This window comes from Homalodisca vitripennis, chromosome 5 (assembly GCF_021130785.1).
Source record: "Homalodisca vitripennis isolate AUS2020 chromosome 5, UT_GWSS_2.1, whole genome shotgun sequence".
Lineage (NCBI taxonomy): Eukaryota > Metazoa > Arthropoda > Insecta > Hemiptera > Cicadellidae > Homalodisca > Homalodisca vitripennis.
The window spans coordinates 42958759-42978837 of record NC_060211.1 but is presented as its reverse complement, the minus strand read 5'-3'; the positions used below and the strand labels follow the sequence as shown (position 1 = coordinate 42978837).

Here is a 20079-nt window from a genome sequence, read left to right as displayed (position 1 = left end):
CAGGGTGGTGTAGCGAGGAGGGATTTTCGAAATAGGAATAGGCCTATATATTAACCAGGAACCATACGAATGTCCAGGTAAAATTTAAAATCCAGTAGTTTTCACTTGATTGAGTAACACAAACACACAGATGGAGACTATTAGATATTCATATAATAGTATAGATTGGTTATTGATGCACCTATAATTATTTTCTAGAAAGTGTGGAATATCTTAAAACTTGTTTTTATTCTACTAATGGAATAATAATAATAATAGCAAACAAGGTATTATTTTATTCTTATCGAGCCAAGAAGTTAAAACAGTGTCTGATTCTATTGTTAAGAAAGGTCACACATGTTGGTAAACATTCTATTAGAGGGTTAACTGTCTAAATTAGTCTACAAGTCAGTCGCTCCGAGTTCGCCATGAAGCCGGAACTGCAGATGTTCTTTCTTGTCACCTTGGTCTCAGTTGGTATCTTCTCCTGCTTGAGGACTTCCACAGCTCTCCCAGAGGCCCTGCCCAGCCCACCACTGGCTGCTCGGAATATCTCAGACTTACGGACACGTCTTCAGACCTTTCATAACAACATCCAGACTGGAGAAATCATTCGTGCACCAATCAGGTCCTGTGGACCTGGACAGAGATATGCATATGGCAGATGTCGCCAACAGTGGTGATGGTATGTTAAAAAAATCGTTTGATTTCATTGATTTTCATTTAGAAAAATAACCAACACATTGTAAATGATGATTTAAATGATTTGTTACAATATTGTTATAAGTTTGATGGCTTTATACAAAAGTACCATCATAATAGCCACTTTTATTTCTTATGATAGGTTTCCAGTTTGAGGATATACAGTGTCCTGATATAAGTGTTATGAAATAGTTTGTGTTAAAATACTTGGTATTGGTTTCTAATGGTGCATACTAGAAGTCATACTCAAACTGTAAAGGAATTCATAAAATTACTATCGCATTCATTAAAATAACATATGTTTCTAATGGAAATTAGAACAAAAGTTATAACATTATTTTGTTTTGTTTTTAGTGTAATTTTTTGAATCTACGTGAGGTTTAAAAATGAATAAGTACAATTTGTTTGCATTTAATTATGTCTGTTCACTAAAACATTAATAACCGAATTCCCAAATTAAAGTTATAAAATTGATGGATTTTTGCACCATGTACCTTACTTTTAATGAACCATGAAATGATTTTTCATACGTGTATAAATTAGCATATGTGCTCATTTTTCTCTGAGAAACACTTGTATCATTGATATGACTAATCTCAATAGATTAGTTTTTATTATTATTTTCATGATTTTGAAGATTCAATATTAAAGTAATAGTGGTTTTCTTGTTTTACTGTTAACATACACTGTTTGTTTCAGATTACATTCAACATTATAAATTATGCACTGATGTCTGTAAGTTGCGTTGTAACTATGATACGTAATTAAACAATACTTTAACTGTTTACTGGATTGTAATCACAGTATAATTTTATTATGATATATTGTACTATTCAAATGCAAATATATATTAAAAAATTGTTATTATCACTGATTGTTCAATTGTTTTAAGTTTCCACCGCTTTGCTCTCACTGCTAAGATTTAATAGTAGATTTTCATATACATTGTGTTTTTCTCTAACTTCGGGTTTCTACTAAGAAAGTCCTTGATTTTGCCATAGCCAATGGATTGGTCAGTCATATAGGGTATAGGGTGGTAGGAGAGTGCAACAGCAAAACTGCTACTGCCTAGTATGGAAGATTATAAAAAACACTAAAATTAAAAATTTGGAACTGCATATTGGTTGTTAATTAGCTCCACGAATACTCTATAACCTTTTAATAATTGTTGTATAAGCGATCCTAAAAATGTAATTTTATGTGTATGTATAAGTATTTCCTGAAGAATTATAAAACTAGTTTTTATATGTTGTAAATACTGATTTATGCTTTAATCTTAAAAGGATATGTGTTGTACAAGGATAGAAGGATAAAAAATTATGTACAAGTATATTTTACTCAGTCTATTTTTCACTGCATTGAATACACAGTGGAGATATATTTTTTCCAAGAAATTATAGTTTAATGTATTAATAAGTATATAAGAATATACATGTTTTTGATACTTGTTCAAATTTCAGATTCATATGCAGTTTACAAAAGTACATATAATTGACATTGAGTGTACATAATTTAACAATAATGGTTTCTTACATTCAGGCTTGTGAATATGATAGAATTTCTAAAACTGTCTCCAACTGATTTTTAAGACATTCATTTTCTTCCTTGAGTGTTTTCAGCGTGGGTTCTAATTTCCGTTTGATCAAGTTGGCACTGGCGTATCTCCTCCAGAATAATATGAAAGGGCTGTATCCATTGTCATCCTAAAAAAAATTATGTTTTACTAAACATTACATTTATTCATATGGAAAAAATAATCAAGTTGATTAATTGATTTTCCGCAATATATTATTAAGACATAACAGAAATGGAATTACTGGCTTATCAAAAACAAGGTAATACAGTTTGTTTTAGCTGTATTATACTGTATTTCTTTTATTTGTCATGCTTTATTTTAATCAAGTTTTTGAAAATTTGATACAAAACTCCAATATCCAACAGATAAAATATTTATTATTACTCAGTTAGTGATCCAGATCTCAATGGTTTTAGATTGATTCAGCAACATTTCAACATGAAGAAATATGTTCTGGAATTATATGAGGAATCATTCTACAAAATATATTTACTCAGAATTAGCAATGTCTATTATCAACAGTAAATTAAAGAACAACAAAAGTAAACAGAAATTTTCCTACCGTGAATTCTTCAGATTTATTGTCAATGGAAAACCCAAAAGGAACCACCTTTTCTTCTTGAGTTTCCAAATTCCTGCATAAAACTCCAAGGCGAAGAATTTTCTCCCCCTTTTCCATAACTTGTTCCAAATGCTGTAAAATTGTAAAATATTAGTTATAAACTCTGAATATTTTTAAGAAGGTTTTTTAAGAGATCCAGAAGAGTTTCCGATGCCAGTTCATCTAATTACCGGTTCCTTCATGCAAAAGTAGAGACATGCAAATGTTTTTTATATAAAAGAAGAACTCCATTTCCAACAGATACTTCATGCATGCAGAATTCTCTAGACCGTAGTATCAATGGCTGATTGTAGAACTAAGATTTTCAACTCTAAGATTCATTTAAAGAGATATTAAAATCGTTAGAGTAATGCTGGATGTAATTCTGGATTGATATTTACAGTTAATATAATAATACTATCATATAATATCATATTACCATATGTGAACCATTGGTTAAATCATTAGTTATAATAACAATATAATAATAATATCATATATAATATAATATCATTGATAAAATGAGAAAATATAGGTATGAATTCAGAGCCTTGAGGCGCTCACTACAACATTAGCAACAGGTTTCTTATAATACATATTGTCAAATCATACTCTAGATAAATGTTAAAAAGAACTATTGCATTAGTACATTAGAAATAAAAGATAGAATCTGATTAGCAAGTATGCCTGGAAGAAAATAAAGAGTCCGATGTTTTCTAAAGAAGAGATAATGAGGAAGCGTGTTATAGATATTTTGAAAGCCTAGCTTGATAGTACTAACCCGATCTCTTTGAATAGTACCAGCTGTTGTTAAATATGATGACACATTTTTTGCATTTAAACATCTGATAAAAGTACTGATGTTGCTGTTGTTGTGTAGTGCTGGTGTGGAGAGATAAGGTACTATATTCTCTTACAAACAAAAAACATTACACAAACATTCTAAAATAAGTTTTGTACTATATTAAGAACAAAATTGGTCTAAAATTATATAAAATTCAAGGAACTATATTTTAATAATACAAGCACAAAAAATAATATAAGTTATACCTTTGGTAATGAACACAGGTATACTGGTAATCCAAACTGAGCAAGTTCTTAGGTTATTGCTGGCAGACTGGACAGGTTTGTCTGATATGAGGAAAATATGAGTGTTTATTTAACTGCTTAGTTCACATATGGTTACCATATCAAGTACTGTATGCATTTACTTATAATAAAATTACTGATATACAGAAACAGAGTACTCTCTTATCTTTGAGAATTCTGTCATCATCAGTACTGACAGGGTGGTCCAGAAAAGATCCTTCAAACTGGTTAACTAATTCCAAAAGTTGGTCAGGGTCTTATAAGGCCATAGTAGACTTCACAGTCATCCATAACTAGAGACCGCTTAAATTTCCTACGAGCAGAACAATTTTGCTTTTAGAAAATTGGTGAAGTTGTTTTAAAACGATCTTAAGTACTTAACAGTGATCATTTCCATCGGTATATAATTCCTTTTGGACACATTTTTTGTTCACTTAGAACAAGAAGCTGAGAAACTGCACTTAGTGCTAAAAGGACCTTTGAGCTGCTTACGGAGTGACAAGATATTCTGGATGGATAAGTTTGTGGGTAAGGGGCCACCTCCTGTCAAGAGCCATGAAGAAGGATTCTGGGCATTAATCTCAGTCATGTCTCCTTGGCAGAAGGGCAAGCCAGCCCTGTACCAGCCTCTACAGCCAAAGCAGGCAGGGGGTGGCATGTCCTTATGTCTAGACTAGCAATAGCCCTTAACACTTGGGGTGCTCCACCAACTCTAACATCCCCGTAGTAGATTAGACCTGTCGACATACCCTTGCATCCCAGTATCTCAGCATTTGCGGTTAATAATGTACTGCTCCTGGACATCCATAAGGTTACCATCAGTTTTTGCTGTGCCCAGTGGCAGGTACACTGGAAGGTATAAACCAGCCAGAAGTGATCCCTGCTGGGTATAAGCTTGAGTATTAGCCCACTTTATAATAAAGCACATGTACGTGTACGATGGCTATAAACATACACTTTTGGAGGATTTTCTTGATCGTGGCAATAAGGTAAACTCTACATCGGCATTGGAAATATAATTCAGTTGAACCAAAAGTGCACATACAGTGCAAAGCTTACGAAAAGCGTGCGAAGCCGCAGGAAACAGCTAGTTCACTAATAAAAGTCTGTGCACTACCCAATATATAGAAAGACTCACTTTGATGATATTTTTGCTCTCTGTGGTGAGAGTGAGCAGTTGTGTCGAGTCTAGCTTAGAGGACCGGCTGAGACTGGCACGGGCTTGCGTGTACTCCCCATACGTTTCCTCTCTGTCCCTCTTCAGGTCCTCCAGAACTAGTCGAGACTCGTACCTCTCGTTCACTTGGCTCTGCAGACTACTCATATCTTCCTGTGAAAATTGAATGTTACTTTGTACAAGACTTGTTTTATATGGCCTGATTCATACATCTCTAATAACTCTATTTTCAGTTTTATACATTTTGTCATGTGGTTAATTTTCTCGAAGTGTATCAATTTTTTATGATTTGAATAAAAATATTCTAAAATGGTTAAGATAAATTTGAAATAAATCAGCATGACTCACAAAAATGGACCAATATTCTATTAAATTTGTTACTGCAACACATATTGTGATATTAACATATTTACTAGTTGGTACATATCAAGTTCTTAATGTTTCAACTAAGATGAATAGAATAGAATTATCTTTATTGTGTTGACAACTTGTAATATGAGGTTGCTATATCATTAGAAGATTAGAGATTTAGAGAGTTAAAATATAACAGGAAATAGTCGCACAAAAAACATATATATATATATATATATATATATATATATATATATATATGTTTTTTTTAATTTGTTGAGTAAAAATGTGTATTTTACATTTTTAATTAAAATCTTTAGACAACATATATTATTTAAATTTGAAACTTTATTACATCATGTGATAATTACCATTGGTAAAAAACTCTCTTTACATTTTTAAGGTCTTTTATTAGTTAATCTTTGACTTTTTCAGTAAGAAACATTGTTTTCTCTGTTTGTTGTCTAAAAATTGTCGCAGTTGTGCACCTGATGAGACAATGAGATATTCCAGATGCTGCACTAAGAGGAAGGTGAACTGGATAAGAACTCAACATTCGCATTGAACCAACCCTTCTCTCCATAGCTACAGTATGTGTAGAAACTCAGTTGCTCCACTGTGCTTAGAGATTGTGTTAGAAACATCATAGTGCGCTCAATTATACATCTATCTGATGATACAATTAGAATGCCTCTTCACCTGGATTGCTCTGCATTTTTATATTTTGTGGTCTAGGTATCTCAGATGTGGAAACGATGTAAAGAGATCGGTTTGAGCTTCTTTGTCAATGACTTTGTTTCGAGGGTAACAGGCAGTTACCCTCAGACTCCCCTATCCTCTTGGTAGTGATTTGTAAGTTAAAATCTCATCTTTTTCAATATTACAAATGGCTAGCCTAATGTAATGTTCTATAAAAAGCTTCAGATAAGAAAAAAAATTACAGATCACAATATTTCTCCTTCTCTCACACAAAATATAGTCTCTCACTCTCACATCTCACTGGATAACCTCTGCTTGAGTCAAAGTTCACTCTTTCCCAGTTGAGCTGTAGAAACTCTTCCACTGAGTAAATAGGTTTTTGATACCAAGTGCATAGTGCTTTCATTGAATTTTTTGAGATTGTGTCACTTGGGCCCATTTAAAGTAGGATTCAGAAAGGTTATTGACAAATACAAAAACCTGCCTGTGTGGTATTCATATAATACTTTCGGTATGCTCTATTGAGTAATTATTCTTGCCCCTTGTCTCATAAGAATATATTTAACTTCCTCATTTAAGGTTACATTAAATTTGGATACCTAATAAAAATTATTCGAATATTTAAAGGTAGTGATTCAAGGTATCAACGCTGACACACCTAATTCTCTGTAATGCAATTTTGAGATGATACTAACGGGATGAGCCCCAAGTAAGTCATGAGCAACACCTGTGTTGGACAAACTTTACTTATTTTAAAAAGGAATTTCAATAAAATTAGACAATCTACGTCCTATTAGTTTGTTATCTGTTTTTTTCTAAAATTTTTGAAAAATTAATGAAAGTTAGGCTTATTAACTATTTGAACAGTATATCTTTTTTTAGTGAAGATCAATAAATGGTTTTAGAAAAGGCAAAAATACAGAGGATGCTTTAATAAATGTATCGGATCTGATTTATAGCAGTTTAAACAGTGGAAATAAGGCCACGGGCCTTATTTATTGACTTTAAGAAGGTTTTTGATTTGGTAAATCATACAATATTGCTTGTGAAGTTGGAGGCAGCAGGGGTAAGAGGAGTAGCACTCAGCTGGTTCCGTACTTTCCTCACAGGCTGTCAGCAGCGAGGTCCGCATAGGAAAACTGCCTTAGTGGACCTTTAAGGATTGAGCGTGGAGTTCCTCAGGGATCTGTCCATTTCTGCATCCCTTTTTTCTTGTTTTTATAAACGACATGCTTAAATTAAATTTCCTTGGAAAACCTAGTGCGTTTGCGGATGACGTGGCGCTATTTTACACAAGCAAAAATATTGACATTTTGACAAACCGAATAACAGATGATATCTTAATACACTGAGATATTGGTGTTCTGCAAATGAAATGTACATAAATGTGAAAAAGACGAAGTATGTAAATTTTGATTTTAAAGGGTTTTGAGTTAAGTACAGTATTAAAGTACCATGAGTTTAGATTGCATAAACGAAAATTGCAGTTGCGAATGCATTGCGAAGGAGTCAAGTTTTACATATTTTAGGGGTGGTTCTTGATCAACATTTAAACTGGGAAGCACACGTAAAAACAGTTCAAACTAAATTAAAATCATCACTTAGAAAATTTTACTTTTTAAAAAATATTTTGTAGTACACAACTCTTAAGGAGTATTTATTTTTCATTTAATAGAATCTAGATTGCAATATGGTGTGATTTGTTGGGGAGGGACCCACAAGTACATAATTGAAAGATTAAGAGTAAATACAAAACCACTTTATAAGATTAATTCTAAGCAAACAAAAAAGGGAAAGCTCTTTTCCTCTATTTGTTGATATGAAGGTTTTACCTATCCAGGCATCTATATGTTTTTAAAGTTTTGAGATTATTTTGTTTGCGTAGCGGAAACACTGGGACAACAGATCTTTTATATTTGACCAGAAGCATTGATCGTAGAATGTTCAGAACGTGAACGTTGAAAGTATCCAAGTCTTTATTAAAACATTCTTTTCAGTATAGCGGTCCAAAAATTATTCAATTTATTACCAGAGGAAATAAAAGAAAGTGCAAAACATAAATAATTTTTGCGTTCAAATTAAAAACTGGTTGTTTTTGCAACCAGATGTTTCTCATTTCAAGGATTAATAATTGTATCAGGGAAGCTGTATAGCTGAAATATTTTATTTGTTACAACATGTTTAAGTTTATTCTGTTAATATGGGGCGAGTTGTTTATTTTTCTGTTTAATTGTCACTTTTAATTAAAAGTTTTCTTTTAAACACTGTGAGTATTATTTTTTTTTTAGTATAAGCATACAGTAAAATATTGTTGGATGAAGTACTACAGCTTTTCAAGTATATTTTGTCTTTAGTCTAAATGATTATGTATTGTAGTTTGTTAATTATAATTAACAAGGTAAAAGTCAGCTGTGTCTGACAGACGCCACAAAGTGCGGCTCAACTGGTAGCAAACGAAATATTTTATGGACTCAAGAATTTTATTAGTTTTTACTTAGTACAATCACTGACCACAATACTTGTAAGAGTGGTCAGTGTTTTTCCAGGGAAATTTTCATTTAGTTTGTTTTTGTGCATTTTAAATGCTGGAATAAAAATCATTATTCTCATTTTATGCCCCCCTCTATGATTTCTCGACTAAAAATCAGGGACTATTGTAAAATTTAGAAAAATGTAGTATAAGATTTTACAATAGCTGCCACGTATTTAATTTCAAATCCTAAAGTCATACTAGCTACAGCTGTACTCGTAACTGGTTATGGAACTAGTACCGTAGGCTCTGTGGAACTAGCTGCTCTCTAGTCTACACATGACAGCCTCTTTGATTAAATAGGGCAGAAATGCTTCCAATGAGTTGCAAGATCTAGAAGGAGATTTTCTTCTTCTACAGATCAAGTACAAATATAATTATTTTCTTCTATCTTTTACAAAACCCATTTATTTCCTTCAAGAATCAAAAATCTTTTATTGTCGTCCCACAAACAATGTTTTGGCAGAGACTTAGTTGTGTAAATGTCACATAAAAGGCTACGTAATGTATGCCTAAGCTAAAAAATTACATACTATCAATTAGATACAGAGAAAAGTACAAGTCAAAACTCTTAAAACTAAATTGAAAATTAAAATAATAAGTCATCAGTACTGCTAGATAACATATCTCAACAGAGTAGAAGGAATTTTTCTTCAGCTACCTTAAAATAACATTTAAACATTTTTTATTACTAATATTTATACAACCTAATGGTAATGGTAATGAAAAATGTTATACCAACATACAGATACATATGCTGAGTTTTGGTTAGACTAGCAAATCCTAAATCTAAGAGATCCAGGTACCTTGTGCCATAATCATGAGCAGAGCTTCTTAAATGAAATTCATCTAAATTTTCCTTAACAAAACTTTAAGCACTGTAAGATAAAAATACAAGGAAGAGTAAGTATAACATATTCTATGAAGAAATGTTTACATGAATACCCAAGACTAATATTAAAAACAGTACGCAAAGCTTTCTTATGACATATGAAGAAATCCTTAGAACCATTAGAATTTCCCCAGAGCACGGTGCCACACAAAAGATGGAGTCAAACAGAGCAAAATAAACCTTAACAACAAAACTAGAGCTAGTACAGAATTTAAGTTTTTTAACAGGAAAATTACTCTTGATGAACAGATACAAAGAACATCCGTATGAGTTTTCCAGGTAAAAAAAGAAGTGAAAAAGTGCAGGCAATATTATTTCTACATTTCTTAAAGCAATAGCAGTGTTTTATTTTAATTTAAAACTAGATGCTGTAAATTAAAATTAAATACTTTCTTAAATTTTGTAATTCCTTACATAATATCTTTATTAAACTTAAAAGTGTACATGACAAAAATATATTCCAGACACAATTTGAAACTCTATAATTATGATGCAATAATGATTGTAGGTCATCACTCACACACAACTTAGCCACCCTGATATCCTGTCGTCTGATCACATCCAGGTAGTAACTGTCCTTGGCTCTCAGGATTTCCACCTCCTTCCTCCTGATATCTGTAGACTCTCTGTATTCCTGAAGACATTGCTTTATATCCGTTGTAATCTTCCTCACAGCCAATTCCAAGGCAGCACTCATCATCTCTGTCAAATGTTGGCCCTGGTAACCCATAGAGTGTTAATTATTGGTGAGATATTTCGTGATATGCTCAAATGTCACTAACTTACAAAGCATGTAACAGTCTTGAGTAACTTACATTAGTAGCTATTTAATTTAAATTGCGTATAAGAAATCAGACTATTGGAAGTGAGGATGAGGATTGCTAAGAGCACTGAGGAATACAATATCTTGATATATATATATATATATATATATATATATATATATATATATATGAATCACAACAAGTACTTGCTCCGCTGGGACTCGCACCGGCGTATTATATAACTGAATCGTAAAAAGTAAGGGCTTTGTGGTGTAACGGTAGCACACTTACCCAGCAAGTGAGAGATCCAGGTTCGAGTCCTGGCGGAGCAAGTACTTTTTGTGATTCAACATTTATTGAAATTAAATTCGGCTATTACCATTTATAAAAATGAAATGAATGTAAATAAAAGTTGTTTGACAGGTACTTGGTCTTCCAATCATATGTTAGTTTGGTTATTTAAACGCGTATGTGATAGAAATGGCTAAGTACAGTATAATTGAATCGTAAAAAGTAATGGCTCTGTGGTGTAGTGGTAGCACACTCACCCGTTAAGTGAGAGATACGGGTTTGAGTCCCGGAGGAGCAAGTACTTTTTGTGATTCAATGTTTATTGAAATTATATATACATAATTCAAATTGGAAATTCTGGTTAGTACCCAAACAGTTGCAGCTTTTAGCAGCTCTGGTAAAACAAGATGATTTCCAGTTATCCTCAGAAGTGGAAGAAAGGCACTTAACCTTGTTTGATGAAAGGAAGATAATAGACATGGAATGAGTAGTAGTTATCTTGTACAGAGATTTAGTTTTGAATGATGAGTCTAAACCCATTACATATTCATACTCAGAATTGCATATAATTTCATATGAAATTTCAAAACATTACACTGTAACAGCATTAAAGGGTTCTCACCCTCTTGGCTTCCTCATCTCTCTTGGTCACGTACTCGCCCTGTGCCGTGGTTGATGCTTCCTGGAATTGCTCCTCCATGATGTACAGCACAGTCTTGTAGTAATCTTCAAGATCCAGCTGGTTCAATTCTTGAATTTGTGCCTTATCCACAGCATCATACAGCATTTGTATCACATGATCCTGGTATTGGCTGTCCATGCTGTCTATCCTCTTTTGGTAGTCAACTGGAGGACAGAGTGGGTCAGGCAAAGTACTTAATTGAAAGGATATATTTCAGCTGGTCCTATTTTGACACATATGCCATATAACTAACCATCAATATAAAACCACTCTGGCCTAGAAAGCTCTCAAAAGATGTGTGACATAATCTTTATGTCTTTCCTCTGGATAAATCAGGGAAGCAATATTTACAGTAAACATTACTAATGATTTCCACAAAGTATTATTACTATACATGGATATTTCTGTTTGCTTGTTTTTATTTATATACTGGCAATGTCATAATCAGTGGGATAACTAGGGCTTGGTTTTGAAGGGGGGATACAACCTAAATTTAAGTATATTAGATAGGCCTTAATTAAAATAAAAGATTACAAACCAGCTGTCAAGAAGCAGCCTTAAGTTTTTCTCTATCAGAATAATGTTAAACCTTATGCACATTTACATCTTTATTTTTTATCATAGTATTACGGGATGTGTCTCATTTTACTGTAAGTATGATGAATACGCATCCAAACGCTTTTCAGTTATTCCATTAAAAGTGTACACTTTTTGAGTAAAGAAATTAAATGCAAAAATGTTAAGGTTTTTCCTTAAATAACCAAAATTGTTGAAAAAAATAAAAAGCGTTTGGATGTGTATTGACCATATCTTTAAAACGAGCCACATCCCATCATTCTACAATAACAAATAGAGTTGGAAAAGTGTTTGAAGTTTATCATGAAGCTATAGTCAAAATGGCCACCAGCAAACCCCACTTTTAGCTGCTGCATTTAAAAAAAGGTGGATTTATTTTCTTGTACCGGTACATATATTTTTTAAATTTGTTAGGACATTTGGAGGGATTCTTATTTACACCACTAGTCAAAATAAAAATAATAATTTTTTGTACTACAGCTTGAGGAAGAATACTATTCTGGAGATGATAATTCAGACTCAACTAACAGCTGAGTGTAACAGAATTGTTGTCTTGGCTGTACATGCACATTACCTGATTCATACATGTCATACTGTGCATCTCTATGTACAATTTTTTGGCACATTAACGTAACAGTGATCTCAGAAACCCTTAAAGCTTTATCATGAGAGGATGTAGCATGTAAAGTCTAGTCTAAAAACCTCACCTTTCAGATAGTTATTCACCAAACTCTTCCTCTTTGCTCTGTAGTTATTATTATAGAGTACCGTACTCATTTTCCAGACTAGATGGCTCGATAATTAGTCTGAGGTCTTTAAGCCTTGCTCTATAATATTATGGTCCATTTTACATTGAATAACTGTTCAAAATCATCAATTACTACTTTCATTATTGATTTATTAATGTAAGAAAGAAATAGACTTAATGAAAAATTACAATTTTAACTGAAAAGAAATATTTTCCTGCAAAGCAACCATTTCTGTTTATAAAAATACAAAAGTTTCTCAAATTACTATAATCCAGAAAAAAAAAAACAGCAACATAGTTTATTTATTTCAGTTCAATCTGTTCGCCCCAAAGAGACTCACGTATCATATTGTCCACTTTGATGACAAAGTCTTGCCAAGACATGGCCTCTTGCATCTTAGCCTCATCCATCCTGTCCTGGAGTTGGCAGATGATGAAGTCTTTCGTGTCTAGGGCGTGCTCGAACGAGTGCCAGGCAATCTGGAGGGATCAATTACCAGTACTGAAACTTGAACTGCATCTTCCAACTTATTATTTGCTAGTAGCAAAATTAAATTAAAGGCATCTATCATTACATTATATTCTGCTACTGCAGCTTTAGTCCTTTGTGCTTGCTTCCTGATTGATAGCATTTTCATGATGGGTAAGGTTGATGGTAGGGACTGCCTCCTGTTGAGATCCCAAGAGGAGGAATAGCGGATGTATCTCAGTCATGTCATCTTCTAAGATAGAGAGGCTAGCTCTGTTACAGACTACTCTAGTCAAAGCAGGCAGGAGAAACTACTGTCATGGTCAAGCTACCAACAGCCTTTCACACTAAGGAAGCTCCACCCACTCCATACTTTGCAGTAGACTAGACCCATCAAATCACTCTTCCACACCAATATCTCAACATTTGCGGTTAATAATAGGCCAAGATTATTTGATTACTATTGTAAAACATGTATTGATTGTTATTTTGCGCCTTAGATTTATTAGATTAAATAAGCGAAACAAAATTCACTAATTTTATAACTCATTGGTAATGATAACTTAACAAAACAATTAGTGCAGTGGAGAATTTTTTGAGCCACTTGCCTGAAAATATTTGTGCTCCCCCTTAAATCTTGTTTGTCAGGATATTTTTGTCAAATTTTAAAGAAAGAATGTACATTATTCTTAGAATAACCTAACGATAAAAAAAGTTGTCTTTGCACGGCAAAATAAACAGTATAAGTCACTAGATTAATTACTACACTACAGCACTAAACTTAAATTATACTGATTCCTTCCCTAATAAATTATAAAATTTCCTAATAAAATCATCAATTTCCATGTCAGATATAATTTACGCATTTACGTTAAAATTGGTCAGAAGGCTCCTTTGGGTCTCGGGTATGAATAGGTTTATTCCTATTTCGAAAATCCCTTCGAGCTACACCTCACTGGTCTCTAAAGTTGCAAAAAATTCAAAGAGCCTACTAAATGTGATGAACTGTTTTGTATACACATTTTTTTATGGCAGCACAACCATATGTTTAATTAATTTAACCACTATTTTCAATTTGTTTAAATTTATAGAGTGAAAGCATAGAGTAAGCTTGGTAATTCTTATTTCAACTTTATCTGCAACCTCTGTTGAGCACAAAGTAAGAAAATAGTCAGGTAATAAAATTAAAAGATTTAGTAAAAATATGGTACTTTTAACTGTGCATTTTCGCAAAGATTAAGCATCCAGTGCTTGGTCAGTATTGTAATGCAGATATAAAATATACAGTTACTATCTAACTTTTACTATAAATTTAAAGACTGTTATAAAACTCATCTTAGTTTTCTTTTCACATAAGCAGGCTTCTCAGACCTGTGTATATGTACATATTTTCTTGACCGAGAAACAAGGCAAAATCAACTGTGGCAAAAAAAAAAAAACTAAGTTTGAAGTAAATTACAATGAGCTGTAATCAAACACCTTTTTGACACGTTTTCTTGATCATGGCAATAAGACAAACTCAACACTAACGTAGAAAATATAATTCACTCGAAACAGAAGTTGATCATATATGTGCAATGCCACGGGTAGTCGCTAGTTCTTTATATTTCACCAGTAAATAATGTACATTAATTTTAAAAGTATAAAACATAATCTATTACTGATACTTTAATGGAGTCCATCTGGCACCAACCAGTGGTGTAACTAAAGGTGGTGGGTGGGTGGGGGGAGATTGGGGAAGATAAAGCCCCCAAAAAAGTCATAAAAATTAGGAAATATAAAACTTGTTTAAATAAATCAGTCACGTTTTTTTTATTTTGAATTAGATATATTTAATTTCTTCATATTTAGATTTATCTATACCCCCGGTGTGGTGAGCCCTTCAACCAGATTCAGTCCCCCCAAAGCTAAGTCCTAGTTACGCCACTGGCACTAACCTCCATATCATCTTTAATGAGAGGGAAACGGGCAGCATAGTTTCGCATGTACCACAGTTTCATCCGGTTAGCTATCGTTCCCTGGGTGGTCTTCACTTCCCTGGCTAGTTCATCCTGCAACACCATCGGAATATTGGTGAATCGTTGATCAACATTACCTGTGATGTTCCTTAACCATTAAAAGCATCAAATAAGTGATAGTTAACATCATCTGGCATCGAAGTTTCAAATTCGTCTAATGATTATTATGGTCTGATATGTGAGCAATAATGCAGGTAGAAAACGTGACATACTGTCAAAACATTCCGGAACTATAGCAAGTTAAAGTTCTTATCATCAAGATAAAAACACCGATTACTTACTTGTCGTACTTGAAAGATGTTAATTTATCAAACAAGATGTTTGACAATATGTAATAACAGTTTGTGGTAATGGTGATTTCTTACCATCCTGCCTTAAGTTAAAGTTTGTAGCTTATATCTGCTGCTTTGACACAAACTATACTTTGTAACCTGCTTTGGCTTCAATTCACCTCTTTAGCTAAGGACTTTTTGACAAAGTAGCAGAACAAGATGGATAATGATTACTTGTACTAAATCCAAATCGAAATGCTGGTATAAAAATACTGTTGCAGAAATTGTTCCACAATACTATTTTAATACAAGATTAAGTTTGAAGCTATTTTTTAATGACTAGGTTTTCAACAACAATAGAAGAATTTGAAGCTATTCTGTTAACAATAGTATGTAGATATAAAATTCTAAAGTGTCTTTAAAAATAAAACCATTTGTTAAAGTAACATAAAAGTAATAATTGAATAAATTGTGAAACCCCATTAAGCAAATGCAACAAATGCCACAAACAAATGCATTAACAAATGCTATGGTATGCTCCAAAAACTTACCTTGACACATACAATAACATTAGTTGTAACTTAAAAGAGTTCCAAAATTTACCCAATCATTACTTTCATGCTTACTTAAATAAAGGTGATATTGTATAATTACATTTTAGAATTATATTTCTATATACGTACTATACTGTTAAAAGAACAACTTTAGAGTCTATAAGACTTTAGAATTTTTTTTTGTTATTTATTTAAAGCAACAATAAAAAGGTGTATGTAATAACTAATTAATGAATTATTATTTATTACTAGTTTGAACCTTTCGTATTTTTATCCTCAATTCTTCAGCTTCTCTAAGTTTCTTAGCTTTCTTCTCTGCTTTCCGCCGTTTTTTCTCTTCCTCAGTCAAAGGCATCTGAAAAATTGGGTCATTGAGTTGTGTAAATTTACAACTGTCAAACAAATACATTTTTTAATCATTTTTCAAGAATGCCAGCAGTGAAATTCCATTTGTATAAGTAGAATATATGTATTAATATTAAATGTTCAATGTCCCCGAAATTAGAATTTCAACATAACTTATGAAAAATTTACACTTGGTATACCTATTTTTTGTCAAGAATGAGAATGTTTGGATAGAAACTCTGTATTGAATTCTTTAGAAATAAATTTAAGGCGAATAATGGTAGACCACAATCAATACAGAGTTGTATACATAGTTTACATATTTTTGGCTAAAAGTTTAAATTTTATAGGTAAGTTATGTAGATAAATTTTAAAATTCTCCAAAGTGATATTTACTATCAATTTGTACTTATCAATGCCTAAAATGTTCAAAAGCCAATATCCATAATTTCAGGTAAAAAGACGTGTTAATAATAATTACAAAACTCAGAATTTTGAGCTAGGTACCATGTCTCGTCTATTCCAGGATTTTCTATAAAATGACACCATCTTACAACTTAGATATTTTTACTATTACAAGACCATTTCTTCAGGAAAGACATTTTTCCATCTTCATGAATTTTAGTTGTGAAAATTTCTGAAGTGAACCAGTGATGTATATAGAAAATTATTTTGGAGAGGGCTGTCCCTTGGGAGGTTTTGGATGTATAAAATACCCTAAAAAACAGGGGCCCAGGAATCTTACTCGAGAAATTGATGAGCTTTAAATCCTCATAAATGTATTGTAGCTTAAAACAAAACTACTGGGTGCATTTTTATTGGTTGTGTTTAATATTTTGGGGGGAGAAACCAAGCCCCCTGAGCCCCCCTGATATACGCCTATGTACCTAACTGTCATATTCTCAATAATTAAACATGTACACTTAATATGAAGTCTTTACAACCAAGGACTATACTCTAGCAAGTCAGAAATTAAAATTTATCATTTCTGGCTCCTCTACATAACAATCTCATTTTAAATTGCATTTACAGTATAAGTATAAATTAATGTATATAGAATTATAGATTGAATCTCATAAATCGATAATTAATTATTATGCCCCAAGTAAATAATTTGAAAAAATAAAAAAAATAAAGAGTAATCCTTTGCAGTTATCATTTTTGTCATAAACTACGTTGTAAATTTATATGATTTATAATTAGTTGTAATAAATTTTATAAATTTTTTATATTATAGGATACAAAAATAATTATTCCAGCGTGTTATACTTGTAAAGTTACCTGTCATACTGGAATTATTACACGGAACTGTAAAATGTAATAAACTTTAAAGAACGAAAGCAACGGGATATTAAAAATAACATATTTAAGACTAAATCAGGTATTATAAAGGTATTAAACCAAGAATGAATACTACAACAAAATATCACCGAAAAAGAATCATTGTACCTGTAAGTGTGCAGAATAAAAATAGGCATTCTGTAACGCCTGAATTAATTTGATGCAAATTGCTAGCAGTACAGAAGTGCAAATTGCGTCAAAAGTGTTCAGGCGTTGAATAAAATGGTAGTATGAAATAAAACCGGTTCCTAAAACTAAACTAGAGCTGGCTGCAGTGATACGATTTGAGTTTTCCTCATAAGAACATTGTTAAACCTCTTGTAGGTATACTGTTTTATTTTTGATCGTAGTGATATAGAGATGTCTCATTAAAATAAACATACGGGAGATACAATTACTAGGTACTCACCCAAGCGTTTTTTTTAGTTTATATTTCAAAGCGTATACTTTTTTAATATTTAAACGATGAAGTACAGAAAATGTTCAAGATATTTTTCTGAATTCCCTATAAAAATATAGGATGAGCTAAAAAGCGTAAAATTAAGTCCGAAAAAATGTGCATTAATTTCTTTTGAGCCGCAATTAATATGGCTGCCATTATAGCTGATTCTCAATAGACATATTTTTTTAATAGTGATGTTAATCATATTTAAGGTTAATACTTCATGAATGGAAATACTCGTAGTTTCAAAATTGTTACTCGATACAAGCAATTGAATAGGTTCAGTTAATCAAATAATGCACTGTGACATTCAGGTACAACGATGATACCATTTTAAGTTGTCATACAAGGAAAGGTGAGCACACGTTTTGCTTTAGCAATAATCACTGTCACGCCTCGGAAATTATAATGATCATGATTTCTCTCCTTGGAAGCTTGAACAAGCTGTTAAAAGACGAGACTGGTGTAGACATCTAAAACATTAATTTATATATTTTATGTTTACGTATACACGGACAAAATACTTTAAATTAAACTACGACTGAACATTATTTAACATATCACTGAAACAAAATATTTACTAACTTGAATACTCACGTACTCTACGCATAACGTAGCTATGGTGAGAAGGGTTCATTCAATGTGAATGTTGAGGTTAGCTCTACACCTTCACTTTCCTCTTAGTGCATCTTCCCACCATAGCTGCGTCATGTGTGGAAGCCTCGGTTGCTCCACCTTGCTTAGATATCGTGTCTAAAACATCGTAGAGTACCTGGTGAGACAATTAGAATAGCTCTTCGCCTAGATTAATTATATTTTGTACTCTAGGAGTTTCTGGCGCTGAAACAATGTAAAGTGTTCATTTTGAGCTTCTTCGTCGCACCGACTTTCTTTAGATCTCTTCAGATAAACATGACTCTAAATTCCAGGAGTCAAATCTGTGACAGTGTCAGATTCGAGACGCTGCATTAAGAGGAAGGTGAACTGGAGTAAACTCAACATACGCGTACACACTCATGCACTATTATAAAACATTGCGGAATCACTCCAAAATGGTGGTATTTGCACAAGACGTAAAGACTAACGCATTGTTTAAGCATTTACTGGTTTCAATATACAACGTATTTGTTATTACTTTTAAGCAATGTCATAAATATTTAAATATACCTGTGTTTGAGGACATAAGTAAAGTTTGTGGTGTATAAATAAAGAAATTTTCACAGTCCTTAAGTAAAAGTCATCGTAAAGAACACGAAAACTCCAAATTTCGCACTTTTTAAGGAGACTCTGACCCCCTTCCAAGCCTTATTATACCCTTCCTTTTGGGCTATTGGCCTGTGGGAGGATCTTATCAAACAGAATAAGGGAGAGAGTCGATTCAGTACAACGTTCATGATACTTATAAAAAGAGCTACGATCACAGATAGGATCTGAACTAGGCTATACAGAATAAATACTAGGCTATATATAAAATTAATATGAATGCCCTCACATTAAGTAAGGTATTTGTTTAATACAATATACATTATATACAATGCCAAGAAAACCAATGCTTTCATAGAAATTAAAAATTAATTTAATTTCTAAAAATTAAATTAAATTAAATTAAAAAAACACAATGTGCAATTTATACAAATGTACTTTTTAACAAAACAGCTTCTCTATTCCTTCTTAAACATGCCAGAACTTTGATGAATGCTCTCAAATAAGTCTGCATAATATATTGTTTAACTATTGTAAATTGTTTGATATAAAAAGGAAACTTTAGTAGTACTTTACCTCTAAGATATCCCACCAGAAAGTTGGAAAAAACTCGAATCAAACGTTTACTGGTCACGAAGGTAATTAGTTACAACTTATGTATTTTGTATTAGGTACTTTAATGAAGCACATAAAGAAAATAAAACTAATGCTTTCTGCAAACAAAAATAAAAGAATTACTAAAAATAAACAAAGAAAATGACTTATTTCAAAGAACGGT

At 32.4% G+C, this 20079-nt stretch overlaps 1 protein-coding gene across 2 annotated transcripts; it reads right to left on the bottom strand.

Moving 5' to 3' along the window:
* Window positions 1-484: 484 nt before the first annotated feature.
* On the bottom strand, window positions 485-20079 carry LOC124362094 (dynein regulatory complex subunit 2-like). Of its 2 annotated transcripts, XM_046816272.1 has the most exons (10): window positions 19878-20079; window positions 16230-16325; window positions 15064-15177; window positions 12999-13137; window positions 11274-11497; window positions 10117-10314; window positions 5086-5277; window positions 2820-2951; window positions 2215-2384; window positions 485-618 (listed from the first exon to the last, which is right to left on the bottom strand). In XM_046816272.1, exons 2-9 carry the CDS (start codon window positions 16323-16325, stop codon window positions 2217-2219), a joined length of 1263 nt encoding a protein of 420 aa, XP_046672228.1. In that variant the 5' UTR covers window positions 19878-20079; the 3' UTR covers window positions 485-618; window positions 2215-2216. The 2 variants fall into 2 exon arrangements, with proteins under 2 accessions (XP_046672228.1, XP_046672227.1); XM_046816271.1 differs by lacking the exon at window positions 485-618 and having other exon boundaries at window positions 2010-2384.

Coding starts and splice junctions, on each gene's coding strand:
- LOC124362094 (XM_046816272.1), bottom strand. CDS start 16,325: ATGCCTTTGACTGAGGAAGAGAAAAAACGGCGGAAAGCAGAGAAGAAA. Junction 2,952..5,085: donor AGAGCAAAAATATCATCAAA/GTGAGTCTTTCT, acceptor ACAATTTTACAG/CATTTGGAACAAGTTATGGA. Junction 2,385..2,819: donor ATAAATCTGAAGAATTCACG/GTAGGAAAATTT, acceptor AATTTTTTTTAG/GATGACAATGGATACAGCCC.